Consider the following 23,531-nt stretch of genomic DNA (forward strand, 5'->3'; position numbering starts at 1 on the left):
TTCTTTTCTTTTCTTTTTTTTTGAGATGGAATTTCGCTCTTTTCACCCAGGCTGGAGTGAAATGGTGTGATCTCAGTTCCCTGCAACCTCTGCCTCCCAGGGTCAAGCAATTCTCCTGTCTCAGCCTCCCAAGTAGCTGTGATTACAGACATCCACCACCAGGCCAGGCTAATTTTTGTGTTTTTAGTAGAGACAAGGTTTCACCACATTGGCCAGGCTGGTCTCAAACTCCTGACCTCAGATGATCCGCCTGCTTTGGCCTCCCAAAGTGCTGGGATTACAGGTGTGAGTCACTGCGCCCAGCCTAGACTTCTTAAAGATGTAAATAGATCATAAACATAAAACAAATGTCAATGACCCATAACTGTATTAAAATTTAAAAACTTAGTTTTTTTCCCATAGTTACTGTAAAAAGGAAAAACCCTTAGATAGTTAAATGTAGCAGAATTTATTTAAGCAAGGAAAAAAAGAAAAATTCATGATTCGGCCAGCTTCAGAACCAGAACCGTTTCAAAAAACTCTAACATTTACATTATCTTCTTAACCAATGGGTAGCAAATGTTACTAGGTAACATTTACTAAGTGGTACCTGCTGATAGCAGGGGCTGCCACACCAGGAAGGTTGAGAATCAGCCAACAGCACTGCAGCTAGTGCTGCCTGGGCCTCTACACGCTGCTGGAATACAATTTCGTGGATGGTTACATGTGCCCCTAATGAGCTGCATTTCATATTAGCCAACAAGAACACTCTAAAGCAGGTCCTAGCACACAACCTATGTGCTGCCTCTACAATAGTCCTGTTGTGGACTGCTCCATCCCAGTTGGACACGGATGATGCGAGGGTGCCAGGTGCAGGTTCTGCACTGTGAGGTGTGCAGGCTGCCTTAAGTGAGGTGGGCAGAAAATACACAGTAAAAAGGTACATACAAAGGAGGACCCGGGATTGCATGTGCTCTTAGAACACCCAGCCTGGGAACCCTTAGGAGCCTGCCCAGGCCTGTGGGAAAGCCAGGGGCAGAGGAATCTGAGGAAGCATGAAGAAGCGTGATGGTCACTTGTGGCCTCTTTGCAAAACACTCCCCTTCCTAGCAAATTATCATCAAGCCTGGAAAGGTGGTGGGTCTGTGGCTTCCTATCCTAGGTTTAAGACCCCGGACCCAAAGGCTCAAACCTAAGAAGGTGCCTCTCTGACAACTCCCGGGGCCAGTTAGTTTTTTTATTCTCCCTTTGCCTTAGTTTCCCCATGAACAATGGAAAGAAACAATCCCTGGTTGAAAAGAAATATGTATTGCATTTAGGAAGGGGTGTTTCTCAAAGATGTGACTGAGGACTTTACTCGGGAGGCACGGGGCATTCTGAGCCCTGCTCAGATGGCTCTGTTTGGAGATATGATCCTGGATATCCACAGGGACCTGGTCCTGTGGAGAAGACTGCATTCCCCTGTAAACGAGTCTATCATTTGAAATGACATGAGACCCCTCATTAAGAACTGCATAACGTGGCTGGGCACAGTGGCTCACGTCTATAATCCCAGTACTTTGGAAGGCTGAGGCAGGAATATCACTTGAGCCCAAGAGTTTGAGACCAGCCTTGATAACATGGTGAAACTCTCTACAAAAAAAGTTAAAAATTAGCTGGGCATGGTGGCACATGCCTATAGTCTCAGCTACTTGGGAGGCTGAGGTGGGAAGATCACTTGAGCCCAGGAGGTTGAGGGCACAGTGAGCTGTGATCATGCCACTGCACTCCAGCCTGGTCAATACAGCAAGACCCTGTGAAACGTCCACCCAAGACAGATGGATTGTACCACACAGTGCATTTCTATTCTTTATTTCCCAGGGGGAAAACTCTATTTTTAAAGAGATTTTATCTTAACTTCATTTATTAATACCCATCTTAAATGTACAGTTTGATGAGTTTTGAAAGATATGTATTCATGTATAACCATCACTACAATCAAGATATAGAACTTTAACCCTCAATGTTCCTTTGTGCTTCTTCCCTGTTGCACCGCCACCACCTGCCACCCACTGTCCCCACGCTCAGGCAACCACTGACCTACTTTCTATCATTATACATTAGATTTGCACTGTCTAGAATGTCATATAAATGTAACCATACAGTATGTAACGTTTGGAGTGTGACTGCTTCTCAAAAGCATTTGGCATCCATATCTTTACACGTTTCGGAACTCTGTTCCTTTTTTATTGCTGAATAATACTCTGCTGTATAGATGTACCACAATCGGTTTATCTGTTCACAAACTGTGTACAGCGACTTTGAGCTGTTTCCAGTTTTTAGCTATTATGAATGAATGAAGCCACTATGAACATTCATGTATTTTTAGGAAATTCAGCAGTCTGGCTGGTGATACACAGGCTGCCCCTCTGATGGGAGGAGGAGTCAAGTAGTTGAGCCAAGTTGAAGAGCAAGCAACCAGTTTTGTAAAAAGCATCTAATAGCCAAAAAAAAAAAAAAAAATTGTTTTAATGCCTATACTGAGCATAAAAAGGACTGCTGATCAAGCGTCTTTACTGCATGGGAAAAGCAGATTGCAACATCATTGGCAGGACAGAGTAATACATATACTTAGTTGTTTTATTTTGACAGGGAATGGAATTAAGCCAAGACTCAAACCTATTTTCCCTGGCTACTTCTTCAAGATATGTTTGAAGGCCTGTCCAGACAGCAGAGACAAACAGCTCTATGTCAGAATTAGAAAGACTTTACCTGTGGTGGGACCTTGGACAGGGAGAAAACCTTGGCAAATGGGCATTAAAAAAAGACTACCTACCTAGCTATTGGGAAGATAAAATGAAAGTGTGTGAATCACAAGGGCCTGACCCATAGGATAGCTCAGTAAACATGTATTATGATTTAAAAATCTTGCCATACCTTTGACTTGTAAAATAATCCAAATGTTTCCTTAGGAAGTTACAATATTTTGATTTTTTCCCTTAAATCATACTTTGAATTCTTCCCATATTATTTATATAACCATTGAAGAATCGATTAATCAAACTCTAGTTAGACTTTAGAATCGTTTATGACCTCAGGTACAAGAGCTCCGAGCGGCAGCATCACTGGTTCATCGTAGCAGCAGCAGCTGTCTAGTCCCAAAGCGCCCACCAGGTGCTTCTAAGACCAGGAGAATCTTAGAACCTTGAGGGCAAATCTGATTGATGAGCACTTCCTTGGGAGCTGACTCTGGGGGTGTGTGACCCGCAGCCTGTTCCTCTGGGCGGACTGTGGTGGCTGCAGAACCTCCGGGGCCTCTAAAAGGGACCCCCGTGGCGGTGAAAGGAGCATGGGGTGGGCAGGAGGCGACTTGTATTTGAATTCTGACTTTACAGCTCTGACCGCCTCTCCCCCCGGCCCCCCCACCTCAATTTTGTGTCCTTATGGGCTGGCTGAGCTTCCTTTCCTCATCTGTGTGGTAACAGCATGACCTCACTGGGCTGTAGCGGGGTGACACTATGTTACAGTACCAGGACTGTCTCAACAAATGCTTGTTGACCTGTTAATTTCATGAGTTATCTTTGCTATTTCCCATCGCCAAAGTCCATTTGCTGCATGTAACTCAAACACAATAGAGCTACTTCAAAGGGTGATTGGGGAACCTCCCGTAGTTGGTACTATCCTGAATGTTCCTCTTCCAGGAAAGGTGGGGCTCTTTCCTGCATCGCCAGGACTCAAGCTGGCACCCGGGTTTTCAATGTAAGAGTTCATTCTTAAGAAATACAGGAGCCGCACGTTTGGCCTGGTTTCAGAGGAGTCCTTACGCAAATACGTTTCCCACTCCTAGGAGCCAGGCTGGGCTCGCTGCCCCTGCTCCCTCCCTTTCCCAGGCTCGCCTCCTCCTCTTCCTGCCCACCTCTATGCCCGGCACCTACCCAGTCCCCATTCTGGCTAACCCGACCCCGGTGTGTCACCGCGCCCATTGGCGGGTTTGCTTTTATTCGTTTGTTCTGCGCTCCCTCCCGCCTTCTGGCGCGGGCACCAGATGCTAGCCGTTTTGCTCCAGGCAATATACGAAGCCCAGGTTTTCCCCCTTACTGGGAGCGCTGCGGATCCTTCGCAGGCTGCCCGGCACCCTCGCATGGGTGAGCCAGCCCCTGGGGCTCCAGCCGTGCGCCCCCGGAACCACACGAGTGGTAAGGAACGGGTCCCGGGGCCAAGTAGGCAGAGTCCCGCGCATCTTTCAGCCACGCCTCCTCGGCTTGAGGGGGCAGTGAGCAAAGGCGATCACCCCTGCAACCTCGCCTGCTACCCCCGCGCACTCCTCCTCGTTCACTGGGTAGGAACTCCCACAGGCAAAGCCCTTCCGGTGCGCTCAGCAGCCGCGGGATCACTCGGGTGTTTGAACGCTCGCGCCCTCCTCCCATTGGAGCTCGGGCTAGGGCGGGGCCCAGGTGCTCGCTTCCTCTGAGCTTGCTTAAGGTTTTCTTGTTGCAGGTACTGTATGTTGAACCCGGGTGGCTTCTTACTGTTCTCGAGGAGAAGGCTGCTAGAACTGGTTTTTTTTCTTCGTCCTCCTTCCCTCCTACAAAAAGAAAGGGCGGTGTTTCGGGGAAAGTCCGCCTTAGGATACTTTAATGTGTTTACTGCTGCCCCATGGTCACATGCACCGCTGTTTATAAATTGCATCTTTATTGAGGAAGAAGGTAAAAAAGCTAGAGAGGGCAAGGAACTATTTATTTTGTATATGTGATTATTTGGACCGTTCAAATTTTCCTTTAAAAAACACGAATTCAAAGAAAATGCTATTCTAACTAGTGCCAGAAACTTAAGGTGTTCAAGAAAAATTCAAAAGTAAAACCAGAGTTTATTTTGTTGGAATGAATGTAACATAAACATAACTTTATCATTTTCAATTAGAAACTCTGGTCTGTTATCATTTTGGCTGGTAGTTCTGTAATGTACGTCTAAGGGGAAAAACACCAGATTCTCATATGTTCCCTCCTCATCCCTTTTATTTTTCAGTCCAGAGCACAACCTCCAGAGGAGAACAGAAGGAAGCCAGTTTTGGGGAAACTTGGCACTCTATTCACTACAGGAAGGAGAAGGAACAGTAGAAACGGGCTAGAGAGTCCCACCAGATCAAATGCCAAACCACTGTCTCCCAAAGATGTGGTAGCCTCTTCTAATCTCCCAGAGAGAGAGAGTGAGAAGAGCAGATCTCAGAGCAGCCAGCTGAAGCAAGCGGACACGAGCGAGGAGGGCTCCCCCCGGGAGAATCCCCGGGAGGCAGAGGGCGAGCTCCCTGAGAGCGGTGGCCCCGCAGCCCCCCATGACGCCGAGCTGTCACCTCGCTGGAACAGCAGTGAAGCGGCTGTGGCTGTGCAGCAGTGCCATGAAAATGATTCACCCCAATTAGAACCTCTGGAGGCAGAGGGAGAGCCTTTCCCAGATGCCACCACCGCTGCCAAGCAGCTGCATTCCTCGCAGGGAAATTCCTCCAGGCAAGAGAACGCAGAGACGCCCGCCCGCAGTACGGGGGAGGACGCTTCACCAGGTGCTGGCCACGAACAGGAGGCTTTCCTGGGTGCGAGGGGTGCGCCGGGGTCGCCCACCCGGGAGCGGCCCAGGGGAGAAATAGGCGAGGCCCCTGAAGGAGCCCCAGGTGTGTGTGCGGAAGAAGGCTCCCCGGGACCCCGTGACGCCCGCATCCAGCCCCCCAAGGGCGCGTCTGCTCTGACAGGTGAGCCTCCGGCCGAGGGTGCAGCGCACACGGCCAGCTCCGCGCAGGCAGACTGCACAGCCCGGCCCGGGGGTCGCGCCCACCCTACTAAGGTGCTAACTTTGGACATCTACTTGAGTAAGACTGAGGGGGCGCAAGTGGACGAGCCGGTCGTGATTACTCCCAGGGCGGAAGATTGCGGTGACTGGGACGACATGGAGAAGAAGTCGAGCGGCCGCAGGTCCGGGAGGCGGAGGAGGTCGCAGAAATCCACCGACTCCCCCGGAGCGGATGCCGAGCTCCCTGAGAGCGCGGCCAGGGACGACGCGGTGTTCGACGACGAGGTGGCGCCAAACGCGGCCAGCGACTGCTCCTCGGCGGAAAAGAAAGTGAAATCTCCGCGGGCAGCCCTCGACGGGGGCGTTGCCTCCGCTGCGAGCCCAGAGTCCAAGCCCGGCCCCGGCCCCAAAGGGCAGCTCCGAGGCGAGTCGGACCGGAGCAAACAGCCACCCCCGGCCTCGTCCCCCACCAAGAGGAAGGGCAGGAGCCGTGCCCTCGAGGCCGTGCCCGCCCCGCCCGCCAGCGGCCCGCGGGCTCCCGCCAAGGAGTCTCCACCGAAGAGGGTGCCAGATCCCGGCCCGGTCACCAAGGGCGCTGCGGCCGAGAGCGGGGAGGAGGCGGCCCGGGCCGTCCCCCGCGAACTCCCGGTCAAGAGCAGCTCGCTGCTGCCGGAGATCAAGCCCGAGCACAAGAGGGGCCCGCTCCCCAACCACTTCGACGGCCGGGCAGAGGGAGGTCGGAGCAAAGAGCTGGGCAGAGCGGCCGGAGCGCCTGGAGCTTCTGACGCCGACGGCTTGAAGCCCAGGAACCATTTCGGCGTGGGCAGGTCGACGGTGACCACTAAAGTGACCCTGTAAGTAGCCGTGCAAGTCCCGGCGGAGTTGCTGTCCGCACATGTGCTGGGGGTCGGCTCTGAGAGGCTCGGGGTCTTTGCATTGTGGAAGAAATGTCTGTCTGGTCACTGAACTTTCCCCTCCATGCTGAACTTAAGATAGTGAAGGGCCAGTTTACACAGTCAAGGTTTAAGATGCCACCCGTGGCAGCCTCCTCAGTTAGTTCCCTTTTTAACACAAGATTTAAGTTTAACGAATGTAAAAATAGGATTTTCCTTGAAGCTCAAAGTTTATGTAGATGAGAGATAAGACCTTACGGCCTGACATGAGCTGATTCTATTCTTTATTCAAAAGGTACAAGGGTGTTCCAACGTGGGATGTTCTTAAAATACATGTGCTGTGAATTTCAAAATATGGAGCAAACAGTAACATGTTAAGTACGACCCAGTAGCTTTGACATGTGTGAATTTTAAGAGAATTCACAGAACCTTTTATGGAACTCAGTGCATTTATTGGCAAAAAGTTTTAAACGCACATACACACAAGAAAAGTTCTTAATACAAGTATCTTGGTTGCTTCTTCCCCTTTATAATGTTAGGGAGTCTGGTGATACTTTTGGACCCAGGTTGAAAAGTAGTTTTCAGTTATTGAAATAAAGATCAATAATCATACAAAAGATTATTTGCTACATGAAAGCAGCTGTGACAGGTGTGAGTTTAAGATGATTCCAAAACATTTTATGGAACATAGTGCATTATTGGCCTAAGCCTTTTTCAAAAAGTCCCTAATTCATGTATCTTGGTTGCTTCTTCCTCTTTGTGCTGCATGAAAGCACAAAACAACTGTGACTACTTGCTTAAGTTTATTCATTTCACAAGTAATTTATTTAATACTTTCTGTGCAAGATATTGTGCTAGGCACTGTGGGGAAAAAAACCCTACAACTATGACTCAGGATATTGCCCTGAAATTTTTATAGCCCCATCTGGCACACAAGAAGCACACAAATCAAATAACAATACGAGACGATATCTGATGAAATTGCCAAATGAATGTTACCATCTGTAAAGCCTGGGGAAGTGCTAGCAAGGAAGAAATCACTGCTGGTGCTTTGGAGGAGCTGGGCCTTGTGCCTTGATCATAAATGCAATTTGTATAGGTGGAAAGGATAAGCAAGGTACTCTGAAACTGGTAAGACCCTCCCTTCCCACACTTCTTCTCCCTCACCACTCCCACTTAGTACAGGTGAATAATGATTAAGTGCTTAAGTTTTTCCTCCATTCACATATTTGTTCAAAGAGTGGGTATTTTAACAACATTATCATTATAATTCTTGAACTTAATGGTTTCTTTCATTCTATTTGATTTCTTGGGTAAGTAAGCTTTAGAGGAACTCTGAGAGGGAAGTATGCTTAATGAATAACTTGACTATCTCACGAGCTGCCAACCTGGAGACCTTTGATATAGTCAGTGATTTATTCTGTAATGGTAGGTAGCATCAGAGAAATAAGCTGGGTGAATGATGCCTATTATTTATAGAAGACCAGTGTGATTGAATGCTAAAGCCTCCTAAATGTGAGCCTTAGAGAAACATTGCTGTGTACCTTAAGAAGGATGGTTCACCTGTCTTCCAATCAGAAGACACCAGTAGAAAAACCAGAAATGTTACACTGCGAAAGAGTAGGCTAAACAAACAGGAAAGATGATCTCACAATGAAATTCTTCGTGTGCTGTTCTCTGTAATAGAACTAAACCAAATGTCTCTTTCCTAGTTCTGATTAATTTCTACCTAAAAATTTTCTTTACCAGACATTCAATGTATTTGTTTTGCGCGGTGCCTTGCACATGGTCATTTGGCAAATTATTGACTTAAAAATTAATAATTATTTCTAGTCCTTTGACCCATTTATTTGTGACTGATGGTTTTTTCAGACCCTTTAATTCTTCCTATGACCGTATCGCAAGATGTTAATCAGATTATTCTTTAAAACAATTTGAGACTGAAGAGTTAGAAAAACTATTTCATATTCCCTGAAAAATAATGCCACTGAAGTAACATGTTTCTTTATGCTGTTAGAAAAATTATTCCTTCAAGTTCTCTACTAAGTGCTGAATGTTGAAATTCTTAAAATGGTATATGTAGAATAAGAAGAATTTTCCTCTTATAATAGAACTATGGCTTTTTGGACTCCAAATTATTTTCCCCTCTCTCATAATGAAGGCATTACAACATGAATTATAGGAGCCTTCCTTTTAATCAGTCTGAACTAGGTTAATTGTAGTGACTCTTGGTAGCACAACTTAATAGCACAGAAAGTTTGGTTGTAAAATTTATTTTGATCTTGGTGTAAATCTTTAATGTGCAGATATGTGTTTCCTGTCCTTAAGGTAGCCTGCTAACCTGTAGTGTTTCCTATTTACATCATAAGATACACTACGATGTTTGAATTGAGTACCCTTCCTTGAACTCATTAGTGAGAATTTTTAAAAAGTATATTCTCTGGTATGTGACCATCCCTCATTAACTGATAGCAAATTGAAGCTTTCTATTTCTAATCATCTCACTGGTTTCATAATTTGATCTTTAAGGAAATGCTTATAAATTAATTTTCCTTTTAAATTTAAGATATGGGCATGCAATAACGGAGCCTAAGTATCTTATGGAGATATTGGGGAAAGCAATACCTGGGAGAAATTTATGAGCAGAGATCAAATTTATTTATTTATTTATTTATTTATTTTTGAGACAGGGTCTCACTCTGTTACCCAGGCTGGATTGCAGTGGCATGATCATGGCTCACTGTAGCCTGGACTTCCCCAGGCTCAGGTGATCCTCCCACCTCAGCCTCCCTAGTAGCAGGGACTACAGGTGCACCACCATGTCTGGCTAATTTTTGTATTTTTTTAGAGACAAGATTTTGCCATGTTCCCCAGGCTGGTCTCAAATTCCGGGGTTCAAGTGATCCACCTGCCTCAGCCTCCCAAAATGCCAGGATTACAGGCAGTAGACACTGATCCCAGCCTCAAATTTAGTATCAAATAAAATTTGAAAAAATTAAAATCTAAATTCTCAGTGCTGCTTTTGGAGAGGACTTGATGGTATCCAGCCCAGTTTTATTTTATCCAGAAGGATAAGGTGACTCACCAGCAGTCATACTGCCTGTCCCTTCTAGAAGCTCCTTAGGCCCAAGCTTCTTTTTTTTTTTTTTTTTTTTTTTTGAGACAGAGTCTCACTCTGTTGCCCAGGCTGGAGTGTAGTGGCACAATCTTGGCTCACTGCAACCTCCACCTCCCGAGTTTAAGCAATTCTCCAGCCTCAGCCTCCCAAGTAGCTGGGATTACAGGCATGTGCCACCACACCCGACAATTTTTGTATTTTTAGTAGAGACAAGGTTTCACCATGTTGGCCAGGCAAGTCTCGGAACTCCTGATCTCAAGTGATCCACCCACTTTGGCCTCCCAAAGTGTAGGGATTACAAGCATGAGCCACTGCACCTAGCCAGGCCCAAGCTTCATGAAGGCCAAGTCCATGAAGGAGAGGCAGCATGGGATTTCAGTGTCTCCACTTGTATGTTCTCATTATCAAAGTGGCCTCTAAAGTCTATGTTATGTTATGGATCTCATGATAATTCACTGACTTTAAATGATAAAGATGGAAAGAACCAGAGGAGCTCGTCCAGGCGGGTATAGTCCAAGCCTATCTGAAGAAGTAGAATAGTTTAGTGGTTAGGAGCATGGCATCTGAAACCAGAGCACCTGGCTTCAAATTGTGGCCCTGTCACTTATTAGCTGCATAACCTCAGGCAAGTTCCTTCTTGACGCCTCAACTTCCTCAGCCAAAAATAGAATGTATAAAGTTGTATATGAATTAGGTGAGCCCGATGAAGCATTTCTCAAGTTCTTGACAATCAGTGACAGTTAGTGGTTATGCTTTATCTCTCCCATTTTATAAACCACTAGACCAATGGTTTAGACTTTTGTTGTTGTTGTTGAGACAGAGTCTTGCTTTGTCACCTAAGCTGGAGTGCAGTGGCACAACCATAGCTCACTGCAGCCTTGATCTTCTGGACTCAAGTTATCTCCCACCTCTGCCTTTGGAGTAGCTGGGACTACAGGCATGCACCACTTCACCTGGCTAATTTTTTTTTTTTTTTTTTTTTGTAGAGACTGGGTCTCAGTATGTTGCTCAGGCTGGTCTTGAACCCCTTGGCTCAAGCAGTCCTCCCTCCTTCACCTCCCAAAGTGCTGGGAGATATAGATAGATAGATAGATAGATAGATAGATAGATAGATAGATAGATAGATAGATAGATAGTAGATCGATCGATCTATATATGTAGATATATATAGATAGATATAGATAGATATGTAGATATATAGATAAATATATAAATATATAGATATATATCTCTATATCTATAAATAGGATATATTTATATATAAAATATATATTTATATATAAATATATAGATATATATCTATAAAAAAATATATATATATATGCTGTGGAACCCTTTCTTCTAAGAAAGTTTAAATAGGAGCAATAAATAAAACAGATACTGGGAGTGATTCTGGTTGAAAGGAGAGTGGACAGCCCCATTCCTGTCCCTACTTTCCCCAACTGTAGCCCTTGAAGAAAACCCCAGGGATTCCTTCAACTGTAAGTTGGGGGAAATAAAAACAACTCTGTTCTAAACCATCTCATTTTTTTAAAGATGAAGAAGGTACAGTCCAGAGAGGTAAAGTAACTTGACAAGGTTCACACAGATAATTAGCATAAAAGCCAGGACCAGAGCCAGAGAATGCCAAACAGAGCACATTTGTTTCTCTGAAAGAAAGCACTGTGTACATTCAAAGACTTATTATTTCCACTGGGGGTAACTATACCCAAGAAATGTGACAGAGAAAGGGGAGACTCTCTTGCCCAAGAGGTGGTGACAAAACCAACAGCTGCATAATTGATACGTAAATGATGGTACATCCATATGATGGACTTCCATGCAGCATTAAGACAGCTTTTCAAACAAATTTTTTGGTAATCTGAAAAATGTTAACTATAAGGTTAAGTCATTTTATTTCTTGAAAAAGCAAGATATCAAATTATATGAACAGAATAATCTCAATTCTATTCAAAATATTTAATTATGCCTATAAAAACATTAGAAATGTTTAAAAATGTTAACAGGTATATTCTCTGGTAGGATTATCAGTGATTTTTTTTTTTTTTTTTTTTTTTTTTTTTTTTTGTTGAGATGGAGTCTTGCTTTGTGGTCCAGGCTGGAGTGCAGTGGCCGGATCTCAGCTCACTGCAAGCTCCGCCTCCCGGGTTTACGCCATTCTCCTGCCTCAGCCTCCCGAGTAGCTGGGACTACAGGCACCCGCCACCTCGCCCGGCTAGTTTTTTGTATTTTTTAGTAGAGATGGGGTTTCACCGTGTTAGCCAGGATGGTCTCGATCTCCTGACCTCGTGATCTGCCCGTCTCGGCCTCCCAAAGTGCTGGGATTACAGGCTTGAGCCACCGCGCCCGGCCTCAGTGATTTTTAAATATTATCCAAAGTTGCTATAGTGAACACACTTATAATCAGAGAAAATCTTATGGGGGAAGGATGAGAGGAATAAAATATCCAAAGAGGTCAATAGTAGATGAATTTTTAAAATCTATCCTTTTGAGATAATACTTAAAAAGTTATGCTAAAATAAAAATACATAATTGATGTTGGAGTATGGGAATGCATTAAATATTTAAATTTCTTCTAATGTTCTTCAGGCCTTAAGATGTCTTCCAACCCTAGTGCCAAGCACTGTGCATACATGTTAGGTGCTCAATAAATTGGTTCCTCCCTCATCCCTAGAGTTTCTTGGCTACATAATCTTCCGATCCCTCATATGCAAGCAAAACACCCATTAAAAATAGTTGATAGTGTACTTAGGACTATTTAAAAGTAGTTTCATTAAAAAACAAATGTGGCAGAGAATGGTGGCTCATGCCTGTAATCCCAGCACTTGGGGAGGTCAAGATGGGAGGGTTGCTTGAAGCCAGGAGTTTGAGACACCAGTCTGGGTGACATAGACCCCATTCTACAAAAAATAAAAATAAAGAAATTAGTTGGGTGTGTGGTATGTGCCTGTAGTCCCAGCTACCTGAGAGGCTGTAGCAGGAGGATTGCCTGAGCCCAGGAGTTTCAGGCTGCAGCAATCGATGATCACGCTGCTGTACTCCAGCCTTCGCGACAGAGCAAGACCTTGTCTTAAAAACACATGTGTGCGCGCACACACACACACAACACACTCCAAATGTTATATATCAGGGAGACGTTGGCTTTTCATAGTTTTATAATTAGTTGGTTTGTGTGTTCACTTTTTAAAACTAGGTCAATAACTTTGTCTTCCTGCTTTTTCCTCACAGCCCTGCCAAGCCCAAACATGTGGAACTAAATCTTAAAACCCCTAAGAATCTTGACAGTTTGGGAAATGAGCACAATCCATTTAGCCAGCCAGTTCACAAAGGCAACACTGCCACCAAAATCTCCTTATTTGAAAACAAACGGGCAAACAGTAGCCCAAGACACACTGACATTCGAGGCACAAGGAACACTCCTGCCTCTAGTAAAACGTTTGTTGGGAGGGCGAAGCTGAATTTAGCCAAAAAAGCCAAAGAAATGGAGCAACCTGAAAAGAAAGTAATGCCAAACAGTCCCCAGAGTGGTGTGCTGGTGAAGGAAACTGCTGTAGAAACCAAAGTTACTCTCTCGGAAGAAGAGATTCTACCAGCAACCGGAGGAATGAATGGAGACCCTTCTGAGAATCAAGCTCTTGGTCCTCAACCTAACCAAGATGATAAAGCAGATGTGCAAATAGATGCTGGCTGCCCTTCAGAACCAGTGGCTTCTGCTCTGATTCCTGTCAAAGATCATAAGCTCTTAGAGAAGGACTCAGAGGCTGCAGACAGCAAAAGACTTGTACTTGAAAATGTAACCAATGCAGCACAAGACATCCCCATCACTGTGGATACCAAAGATTTACCCCCAGCAGCCATGCCAAAGCCACAGCATACATCTTCTGACTCACAGGCCCCTACTGAGTCATCTCCTGAGCCTTCTCTTTCACTGTCTGCACCCACTCCTGGGGATGTTGCCAAAGACACATGTGTTCAATCGCCCATAAGCAGTTTTCCGTGCACTGATCTGAGAGTGTCAGAAAATCACAAAGGACGTGTTTTGCCTGTGTCTCATCAGAACAATGAGAAAATGCCACTTTCAGAACTTGGAGGAGAGACAAACCCTCCTTTGTCCACAGAGCATAGTCCAGAAGCTGTGGGAAGTGAGTGTCCATCCAGAGTCCTCGTCCAGGTCAGGTCCTTCGTGCTCCCCATGGAGAGCACCCAGGATGTGAGCTCCCAGGTCATCCCAGAGAGCTCTGAAGTTAGAGAAGTGCAGTTGCCAACTTGTCACAGTAATGAACCTGAAGTGGTTTCCGTTGCAAGTTGTGCTCCCCTACAAGAGGAAGTACTGGGCAATAAGAGCATGTCACCCGAACACTCTCATTGCACAGCAGAGCTCGCGGCAAAATCTGGCCCACAAGTTGTGCCACCAGCATCAGAGAAAACTTTGCCTATTCAGGCTCAAAGTCAGGGCAACAGAACACCCCTGATGACTGAATCTAGTCCCACCAACTCTCCCAGCAGTGGAAATCACTTAGACACTCCTCAAAAGCCAGATCAGACTGTTAGACATGGCTGGCATAGCCCTGCCGGTTTTTTGAACATTTCTGCTGGTAGTGATGACAGTGTATTTGATTCTTCTTCTGATATGGAAAAATTCACTGAAATTATAAAACAGATGGATAGTGCAGTTTGTATGCCCATGAAAAGAAAGAAGGCCAGGATGCCAAATTCTCCTGCTCCTCACTTTGCCATGCCTCCTATTCATGAAGACCATTTAGAAAAGGTGTTTGATCCCAATGTGTTTACCTTTGGTTTGGGGAAGAAGAAGGAAAGTCAGCCAGAAATGTCCCCGGCTTTACATTTGATGCAGAGCCTTGACACAAAATCCCAACTGAGACCCAAACGTGCATCTGCTGAACAGAGTGTCCTCTTCAAGTCCCTGCACACCAACACTAATGGGAACAGTGAGCCTCTGGTGATGCCAGAAATCAATGACAAAGAGAACAGGGACATCACAAGTGGTAGCATTAAGAGATCGAGACTAGAAAAAAGTGCACTTTTCTCAAGCTTGTTATCTTCCTTACCACAAGACAAAATCTTTTCTCCTTCTGTGACATCAGTCAACACTATGACCACGGCTTTCAGTACTTCTCAGAACGGTTCCCTATCTCAGTCTTCAGTGTCACAGCCCACGACTGAGGGTGCCCCGCCCTGTGGTTTGAACAAAGAACAGCCAAATCTACCCGACAACTCCTTAAAGGTCTTCAGTTTCAACTCGTCAAGTACATCACACTCCAGTTTGAAAAGTCCAAGCCACATGGAAAAATACCCGCAAAAAGAGAAAACCAAAGAAGATAAAGAAGATCTGGATTCACGAAGCAACCTACACTTGCTGGAAACTAAATTTTCTGAATTTTCAAAACTGAAGAACGATGATATGGAAAAGGCTAATCATACTGAAAATGTTCTTAAATCAAACTTGCCAAACTGCGGAAACAGTGACACCGACTTCATGGGTCTTTTCAAATCAAGCCGGTATGACCCAGGCATTTCTTTTTCTGGAATGTCATTATCAGACACAATGGTAAGTAGCAATGTATTATTATTTATTTGGGGTATTTATAAAGCAAGGGAAGAGAGGGATGATGAGCAACTCCTGTTATTCTTTTAGAAATGGTTAAACTCATGCGCTATAGTTTTTATTCATTCATCACATATTTGAAAACCTGCAATGTACAAGAGACTGTTAGAGGGCAAGAAAAAAATGTACTAAGAATCTTCACTGAAGGCCTCTGTAGTCTTGCAGGGAGATAAAGCTACAAATGTTTTAAGGCGCATGATTTTTTTTTTTTTTTTTTTTTTTTTTGACAGAGTCTTGCTCTGTCGCCCAGGCTGGAGTGCAGTGACGCAATCTCAGCTCACTGCAACCTCCGCCTCCTGGGTTCAAGTGATTCTTCTGCCTCTGCTTCCCTAGTAGCAGGGAATACAGGTGCGTGCCACCACGCCTGGATAATTTTTGTATTTTTAGTAAAAACTAAAAATACAAAAATACAAAAAATACAAATTTTTAGTAAAAACTAAAAATACAAATACGGGGGTTTTACCATATTGGCCGAGCTGGTCTCGAACTCCTGACCTCGTGATCCATCTGCCTCGGCCTCCCAAAGTGTTGGGATTACCCGGTGTGAGCCATCTTGACTGGCTGGCATGTGATCTTTTAAGGCACATGTGAATTTATATGTTGTATTGTGAAAGCTATAGGTAAACTTGTGGAGTTCAGAGACAGACAAGATGCTTTTTCTTACCTATTCTATGTAAAAGTGCTCAGTGCTATACTTAGAATTCTGAAGATCTGTGAAGCAGCTTCCTCTATTTGGGAAGTCCCCAGCCAGGGAAACTTTTTCTTAATCCTTATCTCTATGAGATTCACTCTTTTTTCCCATAAGTAGCAATAGGTGTTTATCCTATGCAATTGAGAAAGTATTTTCTCTTTATTGGGAATTAGTTTTCATTAGGGAAATATTTTTTTCCCCTGCAAAGCTGTGGGGAGTAAAGAATTTTGGTTTTCATTGGATCTTAAATATTAGAGAGAAGACAGCAAAACATGATTTTGGGGAATAATTTTGATTTCTGCATCTTCTTTTATCTCTCTTCAGAAGATGTTTACTCAGTTTTTGATGTGAATTTGTGCCTTTTTGTTACCAAGCTTATTTAAGGTAAGGGAGGACTATGAGAAAGGAAGGTGGGATATGAGTTTAGTGATCAGCTCTGCCAGGCTAGAAGCCTGAGTGGGGCTTGTATTCTGGTGGTCCGTCCTGTGAACCCGGCTGTCTGGCAAGTGTGGACCGCAATCCAGCCCAGTTTATCCAGGCAGAAAATACCTTGCACTTTTCCTGGTCTGTACAGGGTACTGCAGCATAGTTCAATGTATTATATTGGCTTTTGCTACAGTCCTGTCAGAGAATGTGATGTTGCAAGCTCTTTCAAAATATATGGTTGGGTTTCCAGCAGAGGTGCAGATCCCTTTTTCATGTGATTTCATAAACTTTCGTAAAGTTTGGGTTTCAGATGTTTGGTGTTAGGACCCTTTACATTTAAAAATGATTAAGAACCCCAATGAGCTTTTGTTTGTATGGGTTCTGCCTATCAGAATTGATTATATTAGAAATAATTGCTGAGAAAATTGGAAAACACCAGAACATACAAGTGCACACTGCAGCAGTGCTCAGAGCAACGATGCCATCACACATCATGGAGCCTTGTACTCCACTGCACATTTGAGAAAGAGATGAAAAAGGCAGATGACCTCTTCTTATTATGAAAATAGTTTTGATCTCATGGACTACCTGAAAGGATCTTGGAGACCCCCCACTGGCCTCTGAACCACACTTTGAGAACCACTCCTATAAACAAATAAGACTGAATCAGCCTATGGTACCCAGAAATCATAAAATTCTTAACTGTTTCTCTCAAGCACAAAATTTCCACTGGTCCACTTCCCATTCATTTCTGCTTTGTTCTTTTTAATTGTTCTTAGATCACTTTCCTTATTTAACTACAGTCTGACAAAGCTGATAACAGAATATACAGTTTCCTTATAAAAATCAAGTCAAATGACATAAAAAGGAAAAATAAAATCTTTATACTTTTTCTAGGCCTTTTTATGATTAAAAAATAATGGCCTTTCTTTAGGTCCTGGGCTTTTATTGATTGTATAACTATTCAATCATGAAAGTTTTACCTGAATTTTGTTTTAAATTTTAGGCTTTTTCTTCAGTTTATCTACTTCTAATGTATATATATGCATAAATAGGTATATACCATTTGGCTTCTGATAATGCTCTAGGGGGGCCCTTATGGACTTTTTTTTTTTTTTAAGAGACAGAATCTTGCTCTGTCACCCAAGCTAGAGTGCAGTGGCATGTTCTTGGCTCCCTGCAACCTCTCCGCCTTCCAGGTTCAAGCAATTTTCATGTCTCAGCCTCCCAAGTAGCTGAGATTATAAGTGAGCACCACCACGTCTGGCTAATTTTTGTGTTTTTAGTAGAGACAGGGTTCTGCCATGTTGGCCATGCTGATCTCGAACTCCTGACCTCAGGTGATCTGCCCACCTCGGCCTCCCAAAGTGCTGGGATTACAGGCGTGAGCCACCGCACCCCAGCCTTTTGTGGTCTTCTGGCCATATCTACACTCTGGTGTGATGCAAGAGCAGTCAGAGCAAGGGCAGTTCCTAAAATAGGCATCCTAGTCAGCATTGAAAGTAGTTCATATTTTGTAATATTTTTACATGTATAATTACTATTTTATTATCTTATGAATTTCTGGTTTTACTGGTCTTGTCAGATGGTCTTGAAAATGATTAGTTTTGGAGCCATATTAAAATGCATTTTGTCTATCAAAAAAGCAAGATTAGGCTGGGCTTGGTGGCTCACACCTATAATCCCAGCACTTTGGGAGGCCGAGGCAGGCGGATCACGAGGTCAAGAGATCGAAACCATCCTAGCCAACATGGTGAAACCCCATCTCTACTAAAAGAAAAATACAAAAATTAGCTGGGCTGGTGGCATGCACCTGTAGTCCCAGCTACTTAGGAGGCTGAGGCAGGAGAAACGCTTGAACCCAGACGGAGGTTGCAGTGAGCCGAGATGACGCCATTGCACTCCATCTCAAAAGAAAAAAAAGGGGGATTAAATATACTATGTGCAATGTACATTATGAAATATACCATATATACCGTAAACACTTCTGTTTAGACTAGTGGTTGTTATATGGTTATAGATTTACTATGAGAAAACAATATTTGTATGGATTCAGATAGGGTATGTATATGAACACAAAAGTGATTAATATATTATAATTTCTCTTTATTTGATATAATACTGATATTATTTGAATTAGAATTTCTTAGCTGAGTTCTTATTCTGTGAACTGACAAGAAACATACGTGCCCTGAATTTTCTAGCATTGGTGGAAATAGCCTAGACATTTAAATTAGGAGAAATTGCAATGGCAAATTCAGGTAGAGGTGAAAAAACCTTAATTTAAAAGTATGAACTCAAAGAGTTTTAATACAACTTTAGCATTGATTAGAGTGGACGTTTCAAAATCAATACAGTGTGGGATAAGTGTGATCCACCTAGAGGATCATGGGTGGAAAAAGAGGATTGTTATGTGAAGTTGTAATTATTTGTTGTGTTTTTGTTCATCTGATTACAGACACTTAGAGGAAGTGTCCAAAATAAACTCAATCCCCGACCTGGAAAGGTAAGATTATTTTCTGTTTCTAGCCTTGATTCTATTTTGGTCTGATAGAGCATGACAAATTGTGCTACCACTTTCGTTTTCATGCAGGTAGTGATATATAGTGAACCCGATGTCTCCGAGAAGTGCATCGAAGTTTTCAGTGACATTCAGGATTGCAGTTCTTGGAGCCTCTCTCCAGTGATACTCATAAAAGTTGTTAGAGGATGGTAAGAATGGCACTTTAAGTTCCTGATGTTGAATGTTTGTGTTTTACATGCTTAATTACCTTTTTAGTCCTCACTACTAGTTTAAAATTATGGCTTTAGCAGTGGAAAGCACAGGAAATACTACTCGTGGTAAGATAAGGGATTCATATCTTAACAATGTCATTTTAAATCATTATTCTGATTATAGCAGTGATACATGTTTATGGGAGAAAAATCAAAACAGTACAGTGCAACAAGCTTCTTTTTCCCATGTTTCCCCATAATATTGCTTTGAACTAATCATAAATCAGGGCCCATAACACACTTTTGGTTGATGACCTTTAAATGAGGTTGATAAGAATTGCACTAGTCGTGTTGATAGACCAGAAAGGACTTTTAAAAAATCTATAAGGAAACTTGAGAACACGTAGGAAAAGGCAAAGTAAAGAAACAATAAGGAAAAAAAATCTATAAGGAAAAACCAAAACAATCTATAAAGGCATTTTTCTAATTTTTTAATGATAGTTCAGTGCAGCACTAACTTAAAATTTAATTTGCTTTCCAATATTTCCACAAAAGATTGTTTTGGTTAAGTAAAGAAACTAGTGAAAAAAATAAATATTTTGACAGTTTCTGAAATCATTTTATCAACTTCATTGCCTCTTGGAGACACACAGGAAGCTGAGTAGAGAAAGGCAGCTTAAAAAAAGAAATAGCTGATCTGGCATAATACTTATCTTTTGGTGCCTATTTGTAAACTTGTTTGAAATAAAGAGGGTAGACCTCTGGATGTTTATGGATTTAAAAATCCATAAGATTTTCTTTTGGTCTCCATTGGATTAAATATGCAGCAGCCTTCCTGTTAGATTTCTAGGTATTTTAATATTTTTTCCTATATCTCCAACATAGTCATGAGAAAAACAAGTTTTGCTTTTATTCTTAAATTTGAAGACAAATGCTATTTTAATTGCTGGAGAATTGGCCACTAATATGCAATATATAATAGTGGCAATTTTTTACACAAATTTTGTTTTTATAGAACAGTGCTTTTTCCTTTCTTTTGCAACTTTTGTCGGCTTCTTTTTCTCGAAAGCGTAAGCATTTACACTGCCATACGTTGACATGAGGTTTTTCTTTAGTGTTTGGCTGTTGTTCGGAAGAATATTGTTAAAATGCTTTCCATTACCATATCTATAGTCTTTTGTACCAACATATTCATTGATATGACTGTAATATGTAAGTTAAAATCTCTCTAAGAGAAATGTTTTCTACATATATGAAGAGACAAAAGGCCAGACATGATGGCTCATGCCTGTAATTCCAGCACATTGGGAGGCCGAGGTGGGCAGATCACTTGAGACCAGGAGTTCAAGATCAGCAGGCCAACATGGGGAAACCTCGTCTCTACTAAAAATACAAAAATGAGCCGGGCTTGGTGGCACATTCCTGTAATCCCAGCTACTCGGGCGGCTGAGGCAGGAGAATTGCTTGAACCTGGGAGGTGGAGGTTGCAGTAAGCCGAGATCGCACCACTGCACTCTAGCCTGGGCAACAGAGCAAGACTCTGTATCAAAAAAAAAAAAAGAGACAGAAAAAAACAAAAAAACACTACAGTAAACATCCATTTATCTGACATATTATCATTTATAAGTCTCCACCACCTGGCAATTACTTGGAACATTAGTAGCTCCATAGCATTCATAGAGATAACTCCAAAGTTCTCTAAGATCCTGATATAGTTCATGAGTTATCAGAGACTTAATTATACCCAGTAAAATATTAGTGTTAGGGAGAGTTTAAGCTATTTTAATTGCTAGATAATTAGCCACTAATATACTATATATATAATGGCAATTAGCCAGGATATTTGAGTAATCAAAGCCTCTCGCACCAAGACTGGCTAATGGTTTTGCTGTGTTTTATTGTTAGTTGGATTTTGTATGAGCAACCAAATTTTGAAGGGCACTCCATTCCCTTAGAAGAAGGAGAATTGGAACTCTCTGGTCTCTGGGGTGTAGAAGACATTTTGGAAAGTCACGAGGAAGCAGAGTCTGATAAGCCGGTGGTGATTGGTTCCATCAGACATGTGGTCCAGGTAGGTTGCGGTAAATCTGGATTTTATTTATTCAACAAATATTTATGGATTCGTACTTAAAGGGAAATGTTCATTTCACGAAATAAGTGATTGGGAAACATATTTGGTGCCTTAGGGATGTATTTTCTGTATTTTAAGTTTATTTGTACACTTTAAAGAATTTAAAAAGAAACATAATTGGTTAGATAATTTTTCACAATAAACCCTTAAGGTAAATCTTTTATGCCTGTCCTTCTATTCCCATCTTCCAAATATATTTTACCTGATAACTTGGTTTAAATGAGTTCTGCATCTATGAACAGATTTTTCATTTACTTAGTGTTTTTGTTTGCTGTATGAGTTGTGATTACTTTGAGTGGTTTATAGGAATTCTATTTTGGAAAAATAAATAATCCAAAAATAATTTGGTTGATCAACTCTAGGATTTCATGTGGATTTAACAACATATTACTTGCTCTATTTGAGGCCACTTTATGGATGAGGTAACATTTCTTGGTTTCTTGTTACTTGATGAGAAAAGTGTTGTCAGAGTCTTTCTTTGTGGCTCTTGGGATTTGATGATTCTTTACCTTAAAAATGCAATTAATGGTGTCTTCTAAGTAGAAAATTAAAATCCCAAGTTTTAACGGAGACGAGTGTCAAGATGCAATACAGAGAAAAGGAACATTCTGATGTGAGAATGAGTAAAGATGAGTAACAGTTTTGGCAGAGGAAAGTGTCGCCTACTTCCTGGGTCAACATTTCTGAGTAACTTAGGTGGTAATTGGTATGCTAAATGATTTATCTTTTATTTGCTTTAAGTATATAATATGAGAAGACTAAGTAAGACTTCAGAAACCCTATTTCAAAATGTCCTCATTAATGGAATATTTTGCCTAGAGTTTTTATTTACTGCTCAAATAATATTGGTAATAAAGCAATGTTTAAAAATATCATCTGATTCCCATCATGAAGTGCCCTCTCCCCCTTTATTTTTTGAATTTTCTACCCTTTGCTTTTTCCGCAGTTGTAATCATAATACAGGGACAATGCTGTTCCACCTGTCTATCCTAACACTGTGGTTCTCAATCCTTTTTTTCTCTTTATACCACTTTCCTGAAAATCACACTCCCCTTGGTAACATCTTTGGGATTGGAACTGGGGAAGGTATGAATCTGGTGGGGTGAGGATTTGGGTGCATTCAGGAAGATGGGGAAGGAAAACGAGATCTCTTGTTTTGTCTGACAGTAGCAGACTTACTGTAGCAAAAGCTTTTCATGTTACCATAGGTTTAGGGCTTAGCTGAATATCATATTCCATTGAAACAATGCATTATTTATTATTTAGTACATAAATGAGGTATCATTATTTATTTGTTATTTCTTCTTTCAGTGAATCGTAAGGTTGTTTCTAGTTTTTTACTATTATAAGTAATGCCATGAGAATGTTTTTGTGCATTTAATAATTTATAATTTTCTTTTTCTTTTTTTTGAGATGGAGTCTTGCTCTGTCACCCAGGCTGGAGTGCAGTGGTGCAATCTCGGCTCACTGCAACTTCTGCCTCCTGGGGGTTCAAGTGATTCTCCTGCCTCAGCCTCCACAGTAGCTGTGATTACAGGCACATGCCACAATGCCCAGCTAATTTTTGTGTTTTTAGTAGAGATGGGGTTTCGCCGTGTTGGCCAGGCTGCTCTTGAACTCCTGACCTCAGGTGATCTGCCCGCCTCGGCCTCCCAAGGCTGGGATTACAGGTGTGAGCCACTGCGCACGGCCAGTAATTCATAATTTTCTAATTTGTTTCCTTGAGGTACATTTTTCTGAATGGTGCCATGTTAAAGGGTATGGTTATAGCTCCTGATATGTCATGGATTATATTTTCTTTACAGATCATGTGCATGGTTTCTTGAAACATAAACATAAGTCAGAGCATATATTTTAGAGGTTACCTTTTTAGTTCATTAGAGTTGTTCCTTTTGATAACATTTGAAAAGCCTCATCTGAGCTTATTCAGGTGTTAAAATTTCTTCTGTTGCTCAGTTCACCCAACTCAGCTGCATAGATGAGGTTCAATAAATATTCCATTAATGCTTAGGCACTCGACCAGACGAGGCCTTTTGAAGACTGTTGGGACCACAGATATGCAGGGCATGGAACAATGACCAAAGTACAGAGATTTGTAAATCACTATGAATGTGTGCTTTTGCTTTTATGACTTAGATCAAACCAGTATCATAAAGGTTTACTCAGTCAAGGAGAGTTACCACAAATCAACA

General features: G+C 42.4%; 2 protein-coding genes across 2 annotated transcripts in view; both read left to right on the forward strand.

The window, feature by feature from the left end:
- The window catches only part of QRSL1 (glutaminyl-tRNA amidotransferase subunit QRSL1), a 362,228-nt gene that overhangs the window by 207,017 nt on the left and 131,680 nt on the right, over positions 1-23,531 (forward strand). The window lies entirely within an intron of this gene.
- The window catches only part of CRYBG1 (crystallin beta-gamma domain containing 1), a 57,203-nt gene continuing 39,567 nt past the window's right edge, over positions 5,896-23,531 (forward strand). Inside the window, exons 1-5 of the mRNA XM_050786687.1 lie at positions 5,896-6,593; positions 12,979-15,319; positions 18,952-18,999; positions 19,087-19,205; positions 21,114-21,279. Coding sequence (XP_050642644.1) covers positions 5,896-6,593; positions 12,979-15,319; positions 18,952-18,999; positions 19,087-19,205; positions 21,114-21,279 — 3,372 coding nt within the window. The remainder of the gene's footprint in view (positions 6,594-12,978; positions 15,320-18,951; positions 19,000-19,086; positions 19,206-21,113; positions 21,280-23,531) is intronic.

This window comes from Macaca thibetana, chromosome 4 (assembly GCF_024542745.1).
Source record: "Macaca thibetana thibetana isolate TM-01 chromosome 4, ASM2454274v1, whole genome shotgun sequence".
Lineage (NCBI taxonomy): Eukaryota > Metazoa > Chordata > Mammalia > Primates > Cercopithecidae > Macaca > Macaca thibetana.